We start from the raw sequence: 17,821 nt of genomic DNA on the forward strand, positions 1-17,821 counted from the left end.
ACAAGCTGCTGTTGTCTCAAATAATGTGTGCAATCAATTCTTTAGTTAAATCTGCTCGTCTTTTGCAGTAAGAAGTGTTTGTACGTGCTGTGGTTAAAACGGAAATCGCCAAGCTCTGTTAACTTTGAAGACACATCGGCTGTTGAGACCAGGAGCTCTTTCTTTACCTCAAGACTGTGCCTTGAAATCAACAAGATTCACACGGGAGGGAAAGGGAATAGCCTTGCTCAGAATTACTCAAAATTGAATGAAATGGCAGCTCCAGCAAGTGGACGAGTTATGTACGCCGCATATCTGTACTGTGCAGTAGTACAGGAAAGTCAGGGCTAGTTTTGTGTAACGTTTTTAAGAACGTCATGTTTACATCGTGACGTGTTTTAAGGAGACGTACTGCTGGTCACATCTTCGAACCGAACAAAGTTACAAGAAACGAAATCATGTACATATCTTAAAACTGACCATATCTCTGGCAGAAACCAAAGAAAACAGCGAAAAGTGCATGTACACAGTGCAATTGATACATAACTACAACAATAAAGTGAAAATCTGTTCTTTAGGCGGATACAATGTCCTGTTGGTTCCAAGTAGTTCCTAAACTCCAGAACAGATAGTAGCATCCCAGAAAACAGGGACGTCCCTATAACTGTGGACACTGAGCGCAGATGTATTAGTGGGACATTGCCTGGAGATACCGCGCTAAAACTGAGTGTACCCACCACTGGCGTTGATAATGTCCTCAGTCAGCGAGGAAGAGCTTTCGCAAGTATATTCAGGTATGCCACATCCAGGAGACGTCACTTATTGGTGATTAGGCCATGTAAATCGCCCAAATTGTGGGGATGTTCACTGCTACGGTTCACTTGGTGTTACAGATGGTCTCAAGCTGTATTTTAGGTATTGAGATCGAGTAATTTAGCGGGCCAGTGGAGATTTGGTAGGATACCTGAGGGTTTGTTTTGTTTTGTTTTGCTTTAGGGCGCAAAAAACAGCTGGGGTCATACACGCCCAAGTCAAAACTAGAGAACACGAACACAGAGTGGGGTCCGTCGATACAGGAACGTATGGGTGCAGCCCTATGAACTCAGCTGATCTCATATTGGAAGGCGAGAATATCTACAGTATATTAATCATGATAATAATAATTTCGATACAACAAATTTGTATACAGACATACCAGTAGTTGAGACAACAGAAATTATAAAAGACAACGTCCTCTGTTATAGAAAGGCAGCCCCTGTTGACACTTAAGAACTCATAAAATTACTACAGCTCGCGCCAACACAAAATTATTTTGAATTTTGTAAGAAAGTATACACACAGAAAGGTGGGGTACCAATGGGAAATTGCATAGCAGATACCATCGCAGACACGTTTCTCAAATTCTATTGACATAAGAGAAAAGAAGAGATATGAAAACACGATAAACAAAACACAAAAGACAACATTAAGATCGCACATCTACACATTGCACAATATCTCTGGCAAGAAATATCCCTGACTACCTAGGGTGTGATTTATTTGTAAATATGAAGCAGCATTGGAAGGATTTATCATTTTACAATTATAAAAAAATAACGTGACTTTTGTATTGAAGATAAATTCTTAATCTATATTAACAACATAGCAAATACAAAAATTACGTCCTGCATAGTATAGGACCACATAAAATCACGCAGATGTAGAATAAAACGATATATAAATGTGATGTCAACAGGAACACTTGGCGGTGGCACATATGCTGAAAAAAGCTTGTTATAAGCTTATGTAATCAACAAGAAATAAATAATTAGCAGCTAATTGTGTCAAAAGTATAAAGAAGATGTCATATTATGACCTTATGCAAGCTGCAGACCCAGCAGAGAAGAAGAAGAGAGTAACACGTGGTCACCAAAAATGATACATACTGGTTCACGTTCAGGATAACCTGAATGAGCCGGCCTAAGTCGTGATCCGAAAATACCGTCGCAACATCACAGATCCACCTCTCGCTAGAACTACACCCTCCACGCACTGTATGTTAAATCTTCATTGGGTTCTCAGTGCACTCACTGCCAAGAATTTGAAAGGAGGGAAAATCGCGACTTGTCGGACCACAGTATGACCTGCAGTCAGCTGCTGTCCAGTTTTATGCGCGCGCCTTCATAGGAAATAGCCTTTTGCCAAGTTCCCTACTCCATATGTCAACTGCGTGCAGTTCACTTCGCAATGATCGCTCGGAAACTGGTGAAAATTTACTGACAGCAACAATTCCTGTCTGGTTGAAAGCAGCTGTACAAGACAAGTGTGACACTCATCCCTGGTCCCTCTCGCTTAGGGTCTTTCTTCGACCACTGTTCTTACGGCACACATTGGACGGTCTGCGTTGAGACACCAACAAATCGGGCAACTTCGATCATGGTGTATAGATGGGCACTTCCAAACACTAGAGCTCTTTCCTGCCATTATATCACGTCTCTACGTCATCCCTCATTTTCTATGATCGACTGGCACATACCTTTACGCAACTCTTTTTCTGGAAACGGTCAATTACGTATGCAAATTCATAATGAAAGAACCATGTGATAGAAATACTGAATTGAGGTCGAGGAATGCGATAAACAGCGGTACTAATGATTGTTGGTAATTGACTAATCCAGCCCTACTCTTCTTTTACTCTTGATTCGAATTTGCATGGTTTGTAGAAGTGAAACAACATTGAAAGCATTCTGAGCAGTGGAAGAAGCACTCAGATTGCCAGGGACAATAGAGTCAGCCACCATCCCTGGAGCCAACTCACAGAAGGCTTGCGGAGGGAGAAGAGAGGGTCCATTGCCCATCGGCCATCAGTCGCGCTTTTGTTGTGCCACACCGCGACGTCCACCTTCGCTATGAATGAACGAAGATAGGAACTTCAGTCGTGAAAACTCCTGGGAAAAGCGTTTTACAAGCTTGGAGTGGAGTGAGAAGTTTCATTTTTTAGCAGAGGACACTGATGTGCCCAAATGTAGACGGTTAACTGTTTCTTAGAAAGCACTGGACATCAGAGATAAACATCTCAAAGACATATTGGGGTCCCGCAGTTGTGGGAACGTACTGAGTCTCCAAAATACAAATGTTGACACAATGTAAGAACTGTTGTTGTGGTCTCAGTCCTGAGATTGGTTTGATGCAGCTCTCCATGTTGCTCTATCCTGTGCAAGCTTCTTCATCTCCCAGTACCTACTGCAACGTACATCCTTCTGAATCTGCTTAGTGTATTCATCTCTTGGTCTCCCTCTACGATTTTTACCCTACACGCTGCCCTCAATACTAAATCGGTGATCCCTTGATGCCTCAGAACATATCCTAGCAACCGATCCCTTCTTCTAGTCAAGTTGTGCCACAAACTCCTGTTCTACCCAAACCTGTTCAGTACCTCCTCATTAGTTATATGATCTACCCATCTAATCTTCAGCATTCTTCTGTAGCACCACATTTCGAAACCTTCTATTCTCTTCTTGTCCAAACTATTTATCGGCCATGTTTCACTTCCATACATGGCTACACTCCATACATATACTTTCAGAAACGACTTCCTGACACTTAAATCTATACTCGATGTTAACAAACTTTTCTTCTTCAGAAACGCTTTCCTTGCCATTGCCAGTCTACATTTTATGTCCTCTCTACTTCGACGATCATCAGTTATTTTACTCCCCAAATAGCAAAACTCCTTTACTACTTTAAGTATCTCATTTCCTAATCTAATTCCCTCAGCATCATCCGACTTAATTTGACTACATTCCATTATCCTTGTTTTGCTTTTGTTGATGTTCATCTTATATCCTCCTTTCAAGACACTGTCCATTCCGTTCAACTGCTCTTCCAAGTCCTTTGCTGTCTCTGACAGAATTACAATGTCATCGGCAAACCCCAAAGTTTTTATTTCTTCTCTACGGATTATAATACGTACTCAGAATTTTTCTTTTGTTTTCTTTACTGCTTGCTCAATATACAGATTGAATAACATCGGGGAGAGGCTACAGTCCTGTCTCACTCCCTTCCCAATCACTGCTTCCGTTCTTCCCTTTCTTGTCCCTCGACTCTTATAAGTGTCATCTGGTTTCTGTACAAATTGTAAATAGCCTTTCGCTCCCTGTATTTTAGCCCTACCACCTTTGGAATTTGAAAGAGAGTGTTCCAGTCAACATTGTCAAAAGCTTTCTCTAAGTCTACAAATGCTAGGAACTTAGGTTTGCCTTTCCTTAATCTATCTTCTAGGACAAGTCGTAGGGTCAGTATTGCCTCTCGTGTTTCAATATTTCTACGGAATCCAAACTGATCTTCCCCGACGTCGGCTTCTACCAGTTTTTCCATTCGTATGTAAAGAATTCGCCAGCATTGGCAAACGTAAATAAACTACAGTTCAGAAAGAGTAATAGGACGGTTTCAACGAAGACCGCCTCATTGATCACAGAGAGAGACAGAGAGAGAGAGTGAAGCGAACTTTGTCAGTGGAAGATGGTAAGACAAATACTGTTGGTTAACCTGCTGGAGGATGGGGCTATTATTTTCTAAGGAGAATATGTATTAGTCAGTGCTCAGAAGACCCAGAGCCCAAACAATCTGAATTTAGTAAGAGGGACAAAACACGGCAATGTGATGTTTCCTAGTAGTAAATCTTCGATCAGGAAACATCTCTCGCTCTCGATCTTCAGGAGCCTCCGCCCCTAGACTTCCATCCTGAGAGCCAACGTCAACTCTGCCGGTCTGCCATGCCACCTGAGCTGGCTTAGAGAAATTTCGAGCTGACCTGCACTTAAAAGCTGGGAAGGGTCGTCTGTTACTCCAGTGATTGATTCCCAAGCCACTTCGGTCTACGCCTGCGATACTGTGGAGAGATCGAGACACAACCACGACATGATGTGTAGGGGTATTGAAGTCATTTCACACTAATTCATTTATTTCAGGCTTCACTCTGAATACTTGTATTTTAACGCCAATGAAGTCTCCTTTCATCTCAAGCACTGGTGCAATGTACCGAGTGATCAAAAAGTCAGTATAAATTTGAAAACTGAATAAATCACGGAATAATGTAGATAAAGAGGTACAAATTGACACACATGCTTGGAATGACATGGGGTTTTATTAGAACCAAAAAAATAAAAAGTTCAAAAAATGTCCGACAGATTGCGCTTCATCTGATCAGAATAGCAATAATTAGCATAACAAAGTAAGACAAAGTAAAGATGATGTTCTTTACAGGAAATGCTCAATATGTCCACCATCATTCCTCAACAATAGCTGTAGTCGATAAATAATGTTGTGAACAGCACTTTAAAGCATGTCCGGAGCTATGGTAAGGCACTGGCGTCGGATGTTGTCTTTTAGCATCACTAGAGATGTCGGTCGATCACGATACACTTGCGACTTCAGGTAACCCCAAAGCCAATAATCGCACGGACTGAGGTGTGGGGACCTGGGAGGCCAAGCATGACGAAAGTGGCGGCTGAGCACACGATCATCACCAAACGACGCCCGCAAGAGATCTTTCACGCGTCTAGCAATATGGGGTGGAGCGCCATCCTGCATAAACATCGTACGTTCCAACAGGTGTTTATCAGCCAAGCTAGGGATGATGCGATTCTCTAACATATCAGCGTACTTCTCACCCGTCACGGTAGCAGTCACTGACGTTTTGCTGTCCACCGCCATCTGTCGGACATTTTGTGAACTTTGTTTTTGTTTTTTGGTTCTAATAAAACCCCATGTCATTGCAAGCATGTGTGTCAATTTTTTCCTCTCTATCTACATTATTCCATGGTTTATTAAGTTTTCAATTTTATACTGACTTTTTGATCACCCGATATTTCCTTATGTACTGTTACTATCATATTTTTTCAATTAATGTCACAACAAACACTGAGAACTTCAGAACTACAATTAATTCGACTGAGCGATTATCATCATCTTTCCCTGCAAGCTCTATGTCAGATATGCCAAGGCCTTATTCTGTTAATGTTTCCACTGTTTTCCAATCGTTTTGTCGATAAGTTTATCGGAAAAAATCAAAGTAAATGTGATTTGAGTCTCAATCAATACAAATTTCCCCAGTCATTATATTCGAGGGCACCTAGATATCATTGCGACGCATGGAAAGCTTACCTTTCAGTTTTAAAAACCAAGCCACCTTACATTACACACCATTTGACTGCTTCGGCTTACGCCAGCAGTGGAGGGTCACACTACTGCTTGGTACCAGTTCTACACCATCTACGGTGCTTCCAGCGCTTATGTACCACCGGTCGTAAAAGGGTTAAAATGAGTGATACCAATATTTCCTGAGCTGTGAATACCTTGAACAGTCATAGCGTATGCAGGGTGGGCTGACCTGAGGAAGAGCTGGACGCCATTATTGGAGATGTCCTTCTTTACAGAGCCCCAAGTGGTGACCACGAAGTCCTTCTCCCGCGGCGTCAGCCCTGTCACGGGGTCGGGGACCTCCGGCAGCGCGGGCGTCGCCTTGCCGCCGCCCCACAGGAAACTCAGCAGCGCTCCCATCCTCCTATCGTACGATGTCTGCTCCTGCAATGGACACACACGTCTTAAAATCAAACAAAGAGTAGCATGGTTCTTTCTCCCCAGCCCTTCATCATAGTAATGGACACGATCACCAAAGATATTCAGAAATTTGTAGCTGGGACACTGCTGATCATGTTCTTCTGGTTGACGAAGACGGTAACTACCCTCAAGGACACGTCCAAATATGGACGAAAAGCCTTGAGCAGTTCGAACTAGGCCTCAGTAGAAAGACGCCTGAATAACTGTCAACAGGTGCAGCTAACACGGCCATTACCAAGATAGACGGTACAGATTTGCCAAAGACAAATATCCTCAAGTGCTTTGGTTCAAAATTCGCTGCCGACGGCTCATTCGTTCACGACGTCACAAACTGCGTTAGAAATGCACGGTTTAAACGTAGGACAGTGAATGGCGTGCTTTATGATACGATGACATCGGACCAACTGAAATCCAAAATACACCCTCTGCAATCCGTCCTGATGCCTGTGTGGTGCAGAATGTTGGCCTGCAGCAAAAGAAGCTACGACTTGCGGTGATATTAACCATAATGCTTCACAGTAACCATAATGCCTCGCTTGATCTGACCTGACACTTCATGATCATGGAACCAATGATAGAATCCGCACGTGGTGCAGAGTGGTACTTAGCACTGAGAAGATGAGGGAAAGTTGTCTTCGGTGTCACAGACTTCGACCAAATCAACAAGCAATAGCAAAAGCGGGTTCAAAAAATGGTTCAAATGGCTCTGAGCACTATGGGACTCAACATCTATGGTCATCAGTCCCCTAGAACTTAGAACTACTTAAACCTAACTAACCTAAGGACAGCACACAACACCCAGTCATCACGAGGCAGAGAAAATCCCTGACCCCGCCGGGAATCGAACCCGGGACCCCGTGCTCGGGAGGCGAGAACAGCAAAAGCGGGTTTTCGTTGAAAGTCGATGGTAAAAGACCTATTGGGAGATGATGCAACGTTGGCTGGATGCTCTCCATGCAGTCCTCAAAGTATTGGGTCTCCATCCTCGCCAAGCACAAGATCTCAGCAATCGGAGATACAGCCATGAGGGCTGATCCCCTTGTATTACGAGACAAATACAGAGGGTTAAGAAAAAAAGAAGAAGAACGTATATGGCGATTTTGGGCGGGAGACCCTGACGGGCTATCCCACCACCTAATCGGGAAGGGTTTTCTTTCCAAGTGGTGTACGATAGTGTGTACATTGATTGTAGGTGACGGTGATGGGTGCATATGCATAGAGTGGTGTCATTTTTGTATTGTGTCGTGATGACAGAAAGGGGAATATGAACCTGGTGCTGACTCATAGCATACTTCTCTCCAATAGTACCAAGGGGACCGGCGGAATTGACATCCCCTTGGGACAGATTACTGTGGTGTCACCGCCAGACACCACACTTGCTAGGTGGTAGCCTTTAAATCGGCCGCGGTCCGTTAGTATACGTCGGACCCGCGTGTCGCCACTGTCAGTGATTGCAGACCGAGCGCCACCACACGGCAGGTCTAGAGAGACGTCCTGGCACTCGTCCCAGTTGTAGAGCCGACTTAGCCAGAGATGGATCACTGACAAATACGCTCTCATTTGCCGAGACGATAGTTAGCATAGCCTTCAGCTACGTCATTTGCTACGACCTAGCAAGGCGCCATAGCATTTGATCATTAATATTGTGAAGCATGTACCCTAACGAGAGATGTTCTACAATTGTGGATTACAGTTAAGTATTATATCAACTACGTACTTTATTTGCTACTATTAATTCCCTTAAGTGTTCCAGACCTCACGCCAGTTCAAATGGTTCAAATGGCTCTGAGCACTATGGGACTTAACTGCTGTGGTCATCAGTCCCCTAGAACTTAGAACTAGTTAAACCTAACTAACCGAAGGACATCACAAACATCCATGCCCGAGGCAGGATTCGAACCTGCGACCGTAGCGGTCTTGCGGTTCCAGACTGCAGCGCCTTTAACCGCACGGCCACTTCGGCCGGCCTCACGCCAGTCAGCGTGTAATTAAACGCGTGCATTTCGGCCTCCTCTAGCAACACAGTGTTGGCTCTTCTGCCAACACTACAATTACCATCACGAATGTTACATCTCCATATTTTACGAGACACTATAAAGAGGTTTGGAATTTAATCCATGGTACTAGCGCAAAGTCTCTGATGATCAGAAGATTTTCGCTAACCCCTCGCCTCCTCTTACTGACCAAACACTAGTGGGGGAAATTCTTTCCTCACGAGGACCAGGAATACATCATAGGAGAGTGCATAGATGTACAATTCAAAAGTCGAATGGAATTATTGACTAGGATGTTAACAGGCTGGGTTCAACCACGTGTCGAAAAAGGCGTTCTTCCTCCGTGCTCAATGCCCAGCTTTCCTTGCGAACATGTGAGAGTTGTGTCATATATGTATTTGTAGAGCGCTGGTGAGTGTAAAGGTTGATTAGCTGATTTGGGGGAGGAGACCAAACAACGATGTTATCGGTCCTCTCTGATCAGGGAAGGAAATCGGCCGTGCCCTTTCAAAGGAACCATTCCGACATTTGCCTGAAGCGATTTAGAGATATCACGGAAAACCTGAATCAGGATTGCCGGACGCGGGTTTGAACCGTCGTCTTCCTGAATGCAAGTCCAGCGTGCTAACCGCTGCGCCACCTCGCTCAGTGAGTGTAATGCATGCGCCTATAGCGCAGTGTTATGTTTGCGTTTTATGGGATGGCAAAAGGGAGCGGGTGAAACCCGGTGCCGGCACATAACCTACTCCTCTCATTAGCAAGGGGGCCGCCGATCTTAACGTATCCATCTGAAGCACAAATCACTATCAACAGTGTCACATGTCTTTCACTTCGTAAGACACTGCAAAGAGAATCCAGGACAGTGGTGCGAAGACTGCTGATCAGAAACTTTATGCCACCGCCTCTTCTCACCTAGCAGGCCACATACTAGCAGCGAAAATTTCACCCAGCGCCAGGATTCGAATCGATTTACCTCCAAATCAAGAGCATCGCACTGGCGTGCGTTAACGAGTTCGGCTGTGGAAGTACGAGCGTCGATGGAAAGGAGTAGAGAGTGTGGTAGGCAGAAGTATAAGGCTTGCTGACGACATGGTAGTGTTAGCGGAATCGAAGAAGTTGCTTCATGAAATGGTGCAAGACCTAAATCGGAAACGAACGAGAAGAACTTGGAATGAAAATAAATAAGAAAAAGGCGAAAGCAAAGTACTGTGAGGAAAAGGAGAGAAAGCCAAAGTAACAATAGACGGACAAAAACTACAGTCGGCTGCAAAATTAAATACTAGGTAAGTATTATAGCGGAGGTGTTAGAATATGACACAGGCATAAGCTCGAGAATGGCGGTAGCCAAGGAGGTGTTCTACAAGGATGATACTCCTATGCGAGCAAATGAACAAAAATCGGAGGAAAAGAGTGGCTATTACTCTTTGCTAAGCGTAGCTTTCTACGTGGCAGAGACGTGGACATCAATAAATAATGAAGAAAGAAGCCTGGAAGCAGTCGGAAAGAAACTAGAGGGAGGTGCTGAGAAGAGGTTAGGAGAAAATAAACTCCTTAGACACTATATGGAAAACGCCAAGCCGAATAACTGCTTACTATATGGCCAGAGGTGGACCAACGCGTTATTGACTTGCTCAATTTGTGAAGCTCTATTTCTTGAATAAATCATCCATATTTTCTGAAACTGTAATTATTTATTTGTCTATATATGTACATCATACCTACCGACTACCGTTCCATTCGGATAATTCGTTCGTGATGCGTCTTTTTATTTGTCTTAGAGTTTGTTATGTTGCATTAGGACATAACAGTCAATGCGACTGATTTGAAGACTTCGCATCAGGCAGTAGGCTGTGCGTCATTATTAATCGCGGACAACGCCAACAGCGTAAAGACCGTCTGGTGTACCTCAACGATACGTCGTAGGACCTTTATTGTTAACGGCATTTCTAGGTGATGTAACGAATAACGTTCTTAGTTGTCTCATGCTGTCTACAAACGAGGAAAGGAAGGTTACGACTTTGGAAAATTTTTACTGTCAGCTTACCCTAAAGATAGGTAGATGCAATGTAATTTTTGTAACCAAAGAAAAATTAATACAGCTTGTAAAAATGCGCCCTGAAAACCACAGTTTTAAGAATTCGGGCGCAAACCAGACTCTCAGAAGTGAAGATTAAATTAAGTCACACACGCTGTATACGGATGTTATAAAGGAACTACTTACAGTTTTATTTCTTTTTGCACTGCAAGTAAAAAAATCGTGTATTTGGATAAATATCTGATTGATAACCAAATGAAAATTTGTTCGAGATATTTCTTGTAGTAAGAACTACACAATCCAATATTGTAGACCAGGGGGTAATTACTCCCTCAGGAGTAAAATGAAATTTTCTGAGGGGTAAAAATAAAAAGGGTTTGTTTGTGTCTATCACGAAATAAAATCATTTTTAAGTGATAATATTGGTTATATTAGTTATCAATAATTACTGTTTCCCAATTATTAGCATTAATGTGTGACACTAGGCGGAGGAGGTTACAGGCTACTCACGTAGACCACTCACTAAAACATACTTTGTGCTTTTTACCATACATCTATGACGGGAAACGTTAGACATACAAGCAACAAATACCAAATGTTTGATTAAAGTTTGTTCTCCAAATTGTAATAGTTTCTGCAGTAGACCAGAAATCGTGTCATTATTCACATCGAAACAGATAAATGAACTAATTGTCAGTACGAAACAACAGTAACTACATAAGTTTACTGTAGCACTTTATATAGTATTATTATTATTATTATTAATATTATTATATTGGTCAGACACAAAGCATTGACAGTCTGAAGTCCACCAATTTCTGACAGTGGAGAAGTAAGGAGCCCAGCAAAGTGATTTACAAACAGTAAGTACAGGGCACACACTTTAAATTAGTTAACTTTAAACTGGGGTGCACAGTGTGGGTGAAGCAGTTACCACTAGGGAGAGGAGTGTGCAGGGAAAAAAATGTTTTGGACCAAATGCCCACGCTCACTTGGATAGTGAGCTTTCTTACCTGAGAAGTTATTGTAGGTAGCTCTCGCGATACACCGGGAATCGATTCAACATTCATTCCAAAACAACACTCACAGACACGCTTACATACACACACACACACACACACACACACACACACACACACACACACACAAACTTCCAGAACGAAACACGTGGAAAAGAACTGTCCATTCAAGATTTATACATGCGAAAGTAGATTTTTGACTATGATAGCAATGAAAATAAAAAAGAAGGAAGTGAATGAATTTGGGTCTTTATTTAAGTCGTACGCTGACTGAGAACAACTCAAATACAAAAAAAGGTTGTTCGACATAAGCAGTACCAATTGTCTCACTGACTCGCTAGTTCGTAGCTTGCTAAAACACTCACAAAAACTAAATATCATTCACCTTCCATAATTTTAAGAATAGAACTGTCAAAAGAGTTTTCTTTTTCATTGTGAAGGCGCTAAAGTTGGCGATGGGGAGGAGGGTGGTTGCAGGGTGTTGGTACTAGAAAATATCAGATTGCACTCCTGGGTAATGGTTCAAGAAAGGCTGGGAGGCCCGGTAAGGCCTGGCGAGGCGAGGTAAGGCCTGGTTAAGGTACGGGTCTTTGTTTCCGGAGGACAGCGGTTCAAATCTCCTAACGACCACCTAGGTTTTATCTTTCCGTGGTTTCCCCACAAATCGCTTGATGCAAATACCGGATTGTTGTCTCTGTACAGGCCACCGCCGATGTCTCTCCCCATCTTTCCCCAACCCGAGTGACTGTTCCGTCTCTAATGAGCTCATCGCCCACGGGAATTCAGACCGTACAGTCTGAATAAAGTTCGTAACTGAGTTCTGAGGTCTAAACTAGCGTAAAGTGTTGTCTGCAGGCATCTGACAAAGCGATCCGCTTACCACGCCCATACAAAATTGCTTTAGTCTCTACCTGCTACAAAAATCACGTTAAGACTCTTAGATCCCACGTCTGTTATACAATGATGAGTAAGAACACTATGACCACGTGCTTAATAGTGTGCTAGTCAACCTTTGGAATGTAATATTGCAGCAGTTCTGTGTGTGATGTATTCGACATGTCCTTGATAGATTTTCGGAGACGTTTCCGCGCGGGTCACATAGATCCCCGGTGGTTTGTGGGTGCGTATCTGGAGCCCAACAGTGCGCCAGGGGTGTTCCATCGGGTTGACTATGGTACGCCTCAAACCTCTGTGGTAATTTTCTGGCCTTATGACATGGAGAGTTATTTCGTTGGCAGATGCCATCGCCATCGCGCAAGACATCAACCATGGAGGGATGCAGATGGCCCGCAATAATATTCATGCAGTCCATAGATTTCACAGTACCTTCGATTACTGCCAAAGGCCTCATGCAATGACAGGTGAATGTCTACTGCAGCATGACAATGCCGCCATCAATCTGCGTCCGTTCTGCGGTGCGTAATTCGAGCAGGCATTCGTCTCGATGACTGCATGTCCGGACATGACCATCGACCTGGCGTAATAAGAAACCTGGTTTATCCGACCAGGTGACACATTCCCATTGATTCACGGTCCAGTCTCGATAGTCCCGTGACCACTGCAGTCGTGATTGACGATGTTGTTGGGTCAACATGATAAAAAGTAGTGATCACCGCGTACGGAGCATCATGTTCAACAGTGTCCGTTAAATGGTGTGCTCCGAAACGCTTGTACCTGCAACAACATTGTACCGTGCCATCAGATCTGCCACAGATCGCCGGCTATCCTGAGCAGGCATGCCTCAGATCACAATAAACGGCTCCTCTATTCTTGGTTTTACCGTTCTATAATCACTTTACAAAGATCTTCACGACAGTAGCAGGCGAAAGCCCGCCCAGCTTTGCTGTTTCCAAGTTGCCATTCCCAGTCACAGGGGCATGGCAATCGGCGCTGCGTCAGTGGAATTCGCCTTGTGCTGCCCGTAGCGTCACTAGAATGCTTACTCGATCTTCTCTGCTCTGCTTATGTACTTCCCTTACCGCGTCACGTGCCCGCAACGCCACCAGGCGGCTTTCAGCCTCGCGGTGAGCAGAGATCATAATTTTTTATTCATCACTGTCTCTAAGAATGTCAAAAATCTGTTCTTAGTTTTAACTGTCAGTTAGAGTTATGTTAGTATTTTTGAAACGAACACATTAGCCATCTCGGAAACAGCTTCAAACAAATGATATCGTATGCCGGAAACTTTTTTGCGCACGGAAATAGCTTTTTCTGCGTTGGTTATCAAAATACCCACTTGCCAACGAAGCTTTTAGAAGTAGGGTACTGCATTACATTCACTATGTCAGTCGACGTAAAATGGAGTTGTTATGTTTCGATAAGCCGTGCATACAAACAGGATTTTTCCGTGGTTCATACCTCGGGTTATGTCGGCGATAGAAATGTAGGGTCTGGTGTTTAGTATAGCCCTTGGACTAAGGACCATTTATATATCAGGGGACTTATGAAGATACCGTTTAGTTCATGGACGGTTCCTGAGAAAACTCTTTTAAAAAAGCGATTTTCACCCTTTTTTCTACTTCGGCAGCGAATATCTAAGTAACTAACAGCAGAAAATCGCTCAAATTTTAACGGTATATTCTCTAGGCATTTACCTAGAAGTGCCATCCTCCAGCTTTCAAAAATCTTTATGCCTTATCCAGAAATACCCCAAAGACATGGTTTTTCGGTCCAGGGCCGAGCCGCGAGACGGCAGTGTGCAGCAGACGGCTGAAATTTTTACTGTACATTCCTATGATCCCTATCTCCAACAACCATGAATATGTTATAGATACACTATTGGCCATTAAAATTGCTACACCACGAAGATGACGTGTTACAGACGCGAAATTTAACCGACAGGAAGAATATGCTGTGATATGCAAATGATTAGCTTTTCAGAGCATTCACACAAGGTTGGCGCCGGTGGCGACACCAGCAACGTGCTGACATGAGGAAAGTTTCCAACCGATTTCTCATACAAAAACAGCAGTTGACCGGCGTTGCCTGGTGAAACGATGTTGTGGTGCCTCGTGTAAGGAGGAGAAATGCGTACCATCACGTTTCCGACTTTGATAAAGGTCGGACTGTAGCCTATCGCGATTGTGGTTTATCGTATCGCAACATTGCTGCTCGCGTTGGTCGAAATCCAATGACTGTTAGCAGAACATGGAATCGGTGGGTTCAGGAGGGTAATATGGAACGCCGTGCTGGATCCCAAAGGCGTCGTATCACTAGCTGTCGAGATGACAGGCATCTTATCCGCATGGCTGTAACAGATCGTGCAGCCACGTCTCGATCCATAAGTCAACAGATGGGGACGTTTGCAAGACAACAACCATCTGCACGAACAGTTCGACGACGTTTGCAGCAGCATGGACATTCAGCTCGTAGACCACGGCTGCGGTTACCGTTGACGCTGCATCACAGACAGGAGCGCCTGCGATGGTGTACGCATCGACGAACCTGGTTGCACGAATGGCAAAACGTCATTTTTTCGGATGAATCCAGGTTCTGTTTACAGAATCATGATGGTCGCATCCGTGTTTGGCGACATCGCGGTGAACGCACATTGCAAGCGTGTATTCATCATCGCCAAACTGGCGTATCAACCGGCGTGACGGTATAGGGTGCCATTGGCTACACGTCTCGGTCACCTCTTGTTCGCATTGGCGGCACTTTGAACAGTGGACATTATATCTCAGATGTGTTACTACCCGTGGCTCTACCCTTCATTCGATCCCTTCGAAACCCTACGTTTTAGCAGGATAATGCACGACCGCATGTTGCATGTCCTGTACGGGCCTTTCTGGATACAGAAAATGTTCGACTGCTGCCCTGGCCAGCACATTGTCCAGATCTCTCACCAATTGAAAACGTCTGGTCAACGGTGGCCGAGCAACTGTCTCGTCACAATACGCCAGTCACTACTCTTGATGAACTGTGGTATTGTGTTGAAGCTGCATCGGCAGTTATACCTGTACACGCCATCCAAGCTCTGTTTGACTCAATGCCCAGGTGTATCAAGGCAGTTATTACGGCCAGAGGTGGTTGTTATGGGTAGTGATTTCTCAGGATCTATGCACCCAAATTGCGTGAAAATGTAATCACATGTCAGTTTCTAGTATAATACATTTGTCCAATGAATACCCGTTTATCATCTGCATTTCGTCTTGGTGTAGCAATTTTAATGGCCAGTAGTGTATCTTATCTTGATATCTTTATCATCAGAAGGATTATGGGGACCCCATGTTGTTGTACTGATGCACATGAACTTGAAATGAGGTCTGTGGTGTAAAATTATTGACCTATTAACATCTTTTCGTATTTGGTGACATGGCCTACTATAGCAGGCAAAGAAGGCAACCAGCGGAAACATCCTCCTACCACAACAGAAAAAAGGCGAATATGCTCCCGTTTAAAAGACTGTGACGGAAAACTGGGGTACCAGCTCATTCTAGCTTCCTCAGCACCTTTAAAATTTTTCCAAAAATTTTAGCATGCGATCATATTTGCGTCTTTTGTGCTGAGAGAGAAGGGGATAAAGTGAGTGGGAAAGAGACGGAAAAGTAATAAATATTGAAGATAGCAGACAGCGGTTGTGGTACAGAAAGAGTGAGAGGGAGAACGGCAGTGTGACAGAAAGAGGGGGACGTGGCAGTGGAACATTATTGATAGTGACAGAACAATCCTAGGAAAAGAGTGGTGGAGAAAGTGCCACTGCGAAAGGAATAAACAGAGGGGGAAAATGGATGTGGGTGAGAGACAGTATAGTGAGAGACAGAGGCTATGACAGTAACTACGGGGAAGTTGGAGATACTGACAGTGTCAAGAGACAGCAACAGTGGGAAGGAATGAACAAGATAGTAGCAGTAAGAGAGAACAAGAGGGAGACACTGACAGTGCGAAGAGACAGTAGTAGTAGGACAGAACGAAAGAGACTGTGACGGTGAGGCAGGAGACAGTGACAGCTAGAGAGACCTAAAGAGATAATGACTTTGAGTGCGTGAGTGAGAATCGAAATGGGCAGGTGGGAGTGGATGGGTACAAGCGACCCACAGCGATGTACCAGCGGGTTTGAGTGTGTTACGGCCGCGTGCCGAAGTTTTTAGAAAAAATTATGAAGGTGCTGAGCACAGCAGAATGAGGCAGAGTCTTTTAAAGAAGACCGCATTCGTCTTTTTTTGTGCTCCGATAGAAGCATTTTTCTGCTGGTTAATTCAATGTTCAACTGTTAACAAGCATGAATTTTAATTCTGTGCTTTTAAAAAAAATCACTAAATAATCGTGAAATTCAATCGTGCTTTTCTCACATGACATCCTGAAACCCATGGAACAAGACAATGCGGTAGAGGCAATATTTCTTGACTTCCGAAAAGCGTTTGACCCAAGACTACACATACGCTTATTATCAATAACACGAGAGTATGAGGTACCAATCCAAATTAGTGATTAGATTGTGGATTTCTTGGTAGGGAGGACGAACATATTATCCTGGATGTAGAGTCGTCAAATATTGTAGAATTAACTTCAAACATTCCCCGTGGAAGTGTGCTGGGACCCTTGTTGTTCATCTTGTATTTCATGACCTTGCAGACATTATTAATAGTAAACTAAGACTTTTGCGTAGACCATACAGTTATGTACAATGAAGTACTGTGTCGAAAAGCGGCAGAACTATTCAGTCAGATCTTGATCAGATTTCATAGTGGTGCCAATAATGGCAACTTGCTTTAAATTTTCGGAAATGTATCACTGTGCACTTCACGAAACGAAAAAATGTAGCATCCTATGATTACAGTATCAGTGACCCACACTTGGAATCGCTCTACTAATGCAAATGCCTGGTTATAGCAGTTTGTCGGGATACATAATGGAATGGCCACGTGGCCTCAGTCGTAGGGAGAGCAGCTGGTAGCCGTCGGTTATCTGGCAGGATACTAGGTTCAAATGATGCAAATGGCTCTAAGCACTATGGTACTTAACACCTGAGGTCATCAGTCCCATAGACTTAGAACTACTTAAATCTAACTAACCTAAGGACATCACACACATCTATGACCGAGGCAGGATTCGAACACCACATAAAAGGCAACAATGAAATCGATTTTTAACTGTCCTGAGACCAAAAACCGCATAGAAAGGAACTATGGATTTGGTTTTTAACTATTGCGAGACGAGCTCTAGACATGTTCAAGATGTTGTCCATTGTTTTC

At 43.7% G+C, this 17,821-nt stretch overlaps 1 protein-coding gene across 1 annotated transcript in view; it reads right to left on the reverse strand.

Annotated features, from left to right (window-relative positions):
• LOC126455486 (uncharacterized) overlaps positions 1–17,821 on the reverse strand; it is an 89,651-nt gene that overhangs the window by 13,952 nt on the left and 57,878 nt on the right. Inside the window, exon 2 of the mRNA XM_050091238.1 lies at positions 6,350–6,543. Within this exon, the coding sequence (XP_049947195.1) occupies positions 6,350–6,519 (170 nt within the window). The 5' untranslated portion in view covers positions 6,520–6,543. The remainder of the gene's footprint in view (positions 1–6,349; positions 6,544–17,821) is intronic.

Source organism: Schistocerca serialis, chromosome 2 (genome assembly GCF_023864345.2).
Source record: "Schistocerca serialis cubense isolate TAMUIC-IGC-003099 chromosome 2, iqSchSeri2.2, whole genome shotgun sequence".
Classification (NCBI taxonomy): Eukaryota; Metazoa; Arthropoda; class Insecta; order Orthoptera; family Acrididae; genus Schistocerca; species Schistocerca serialis.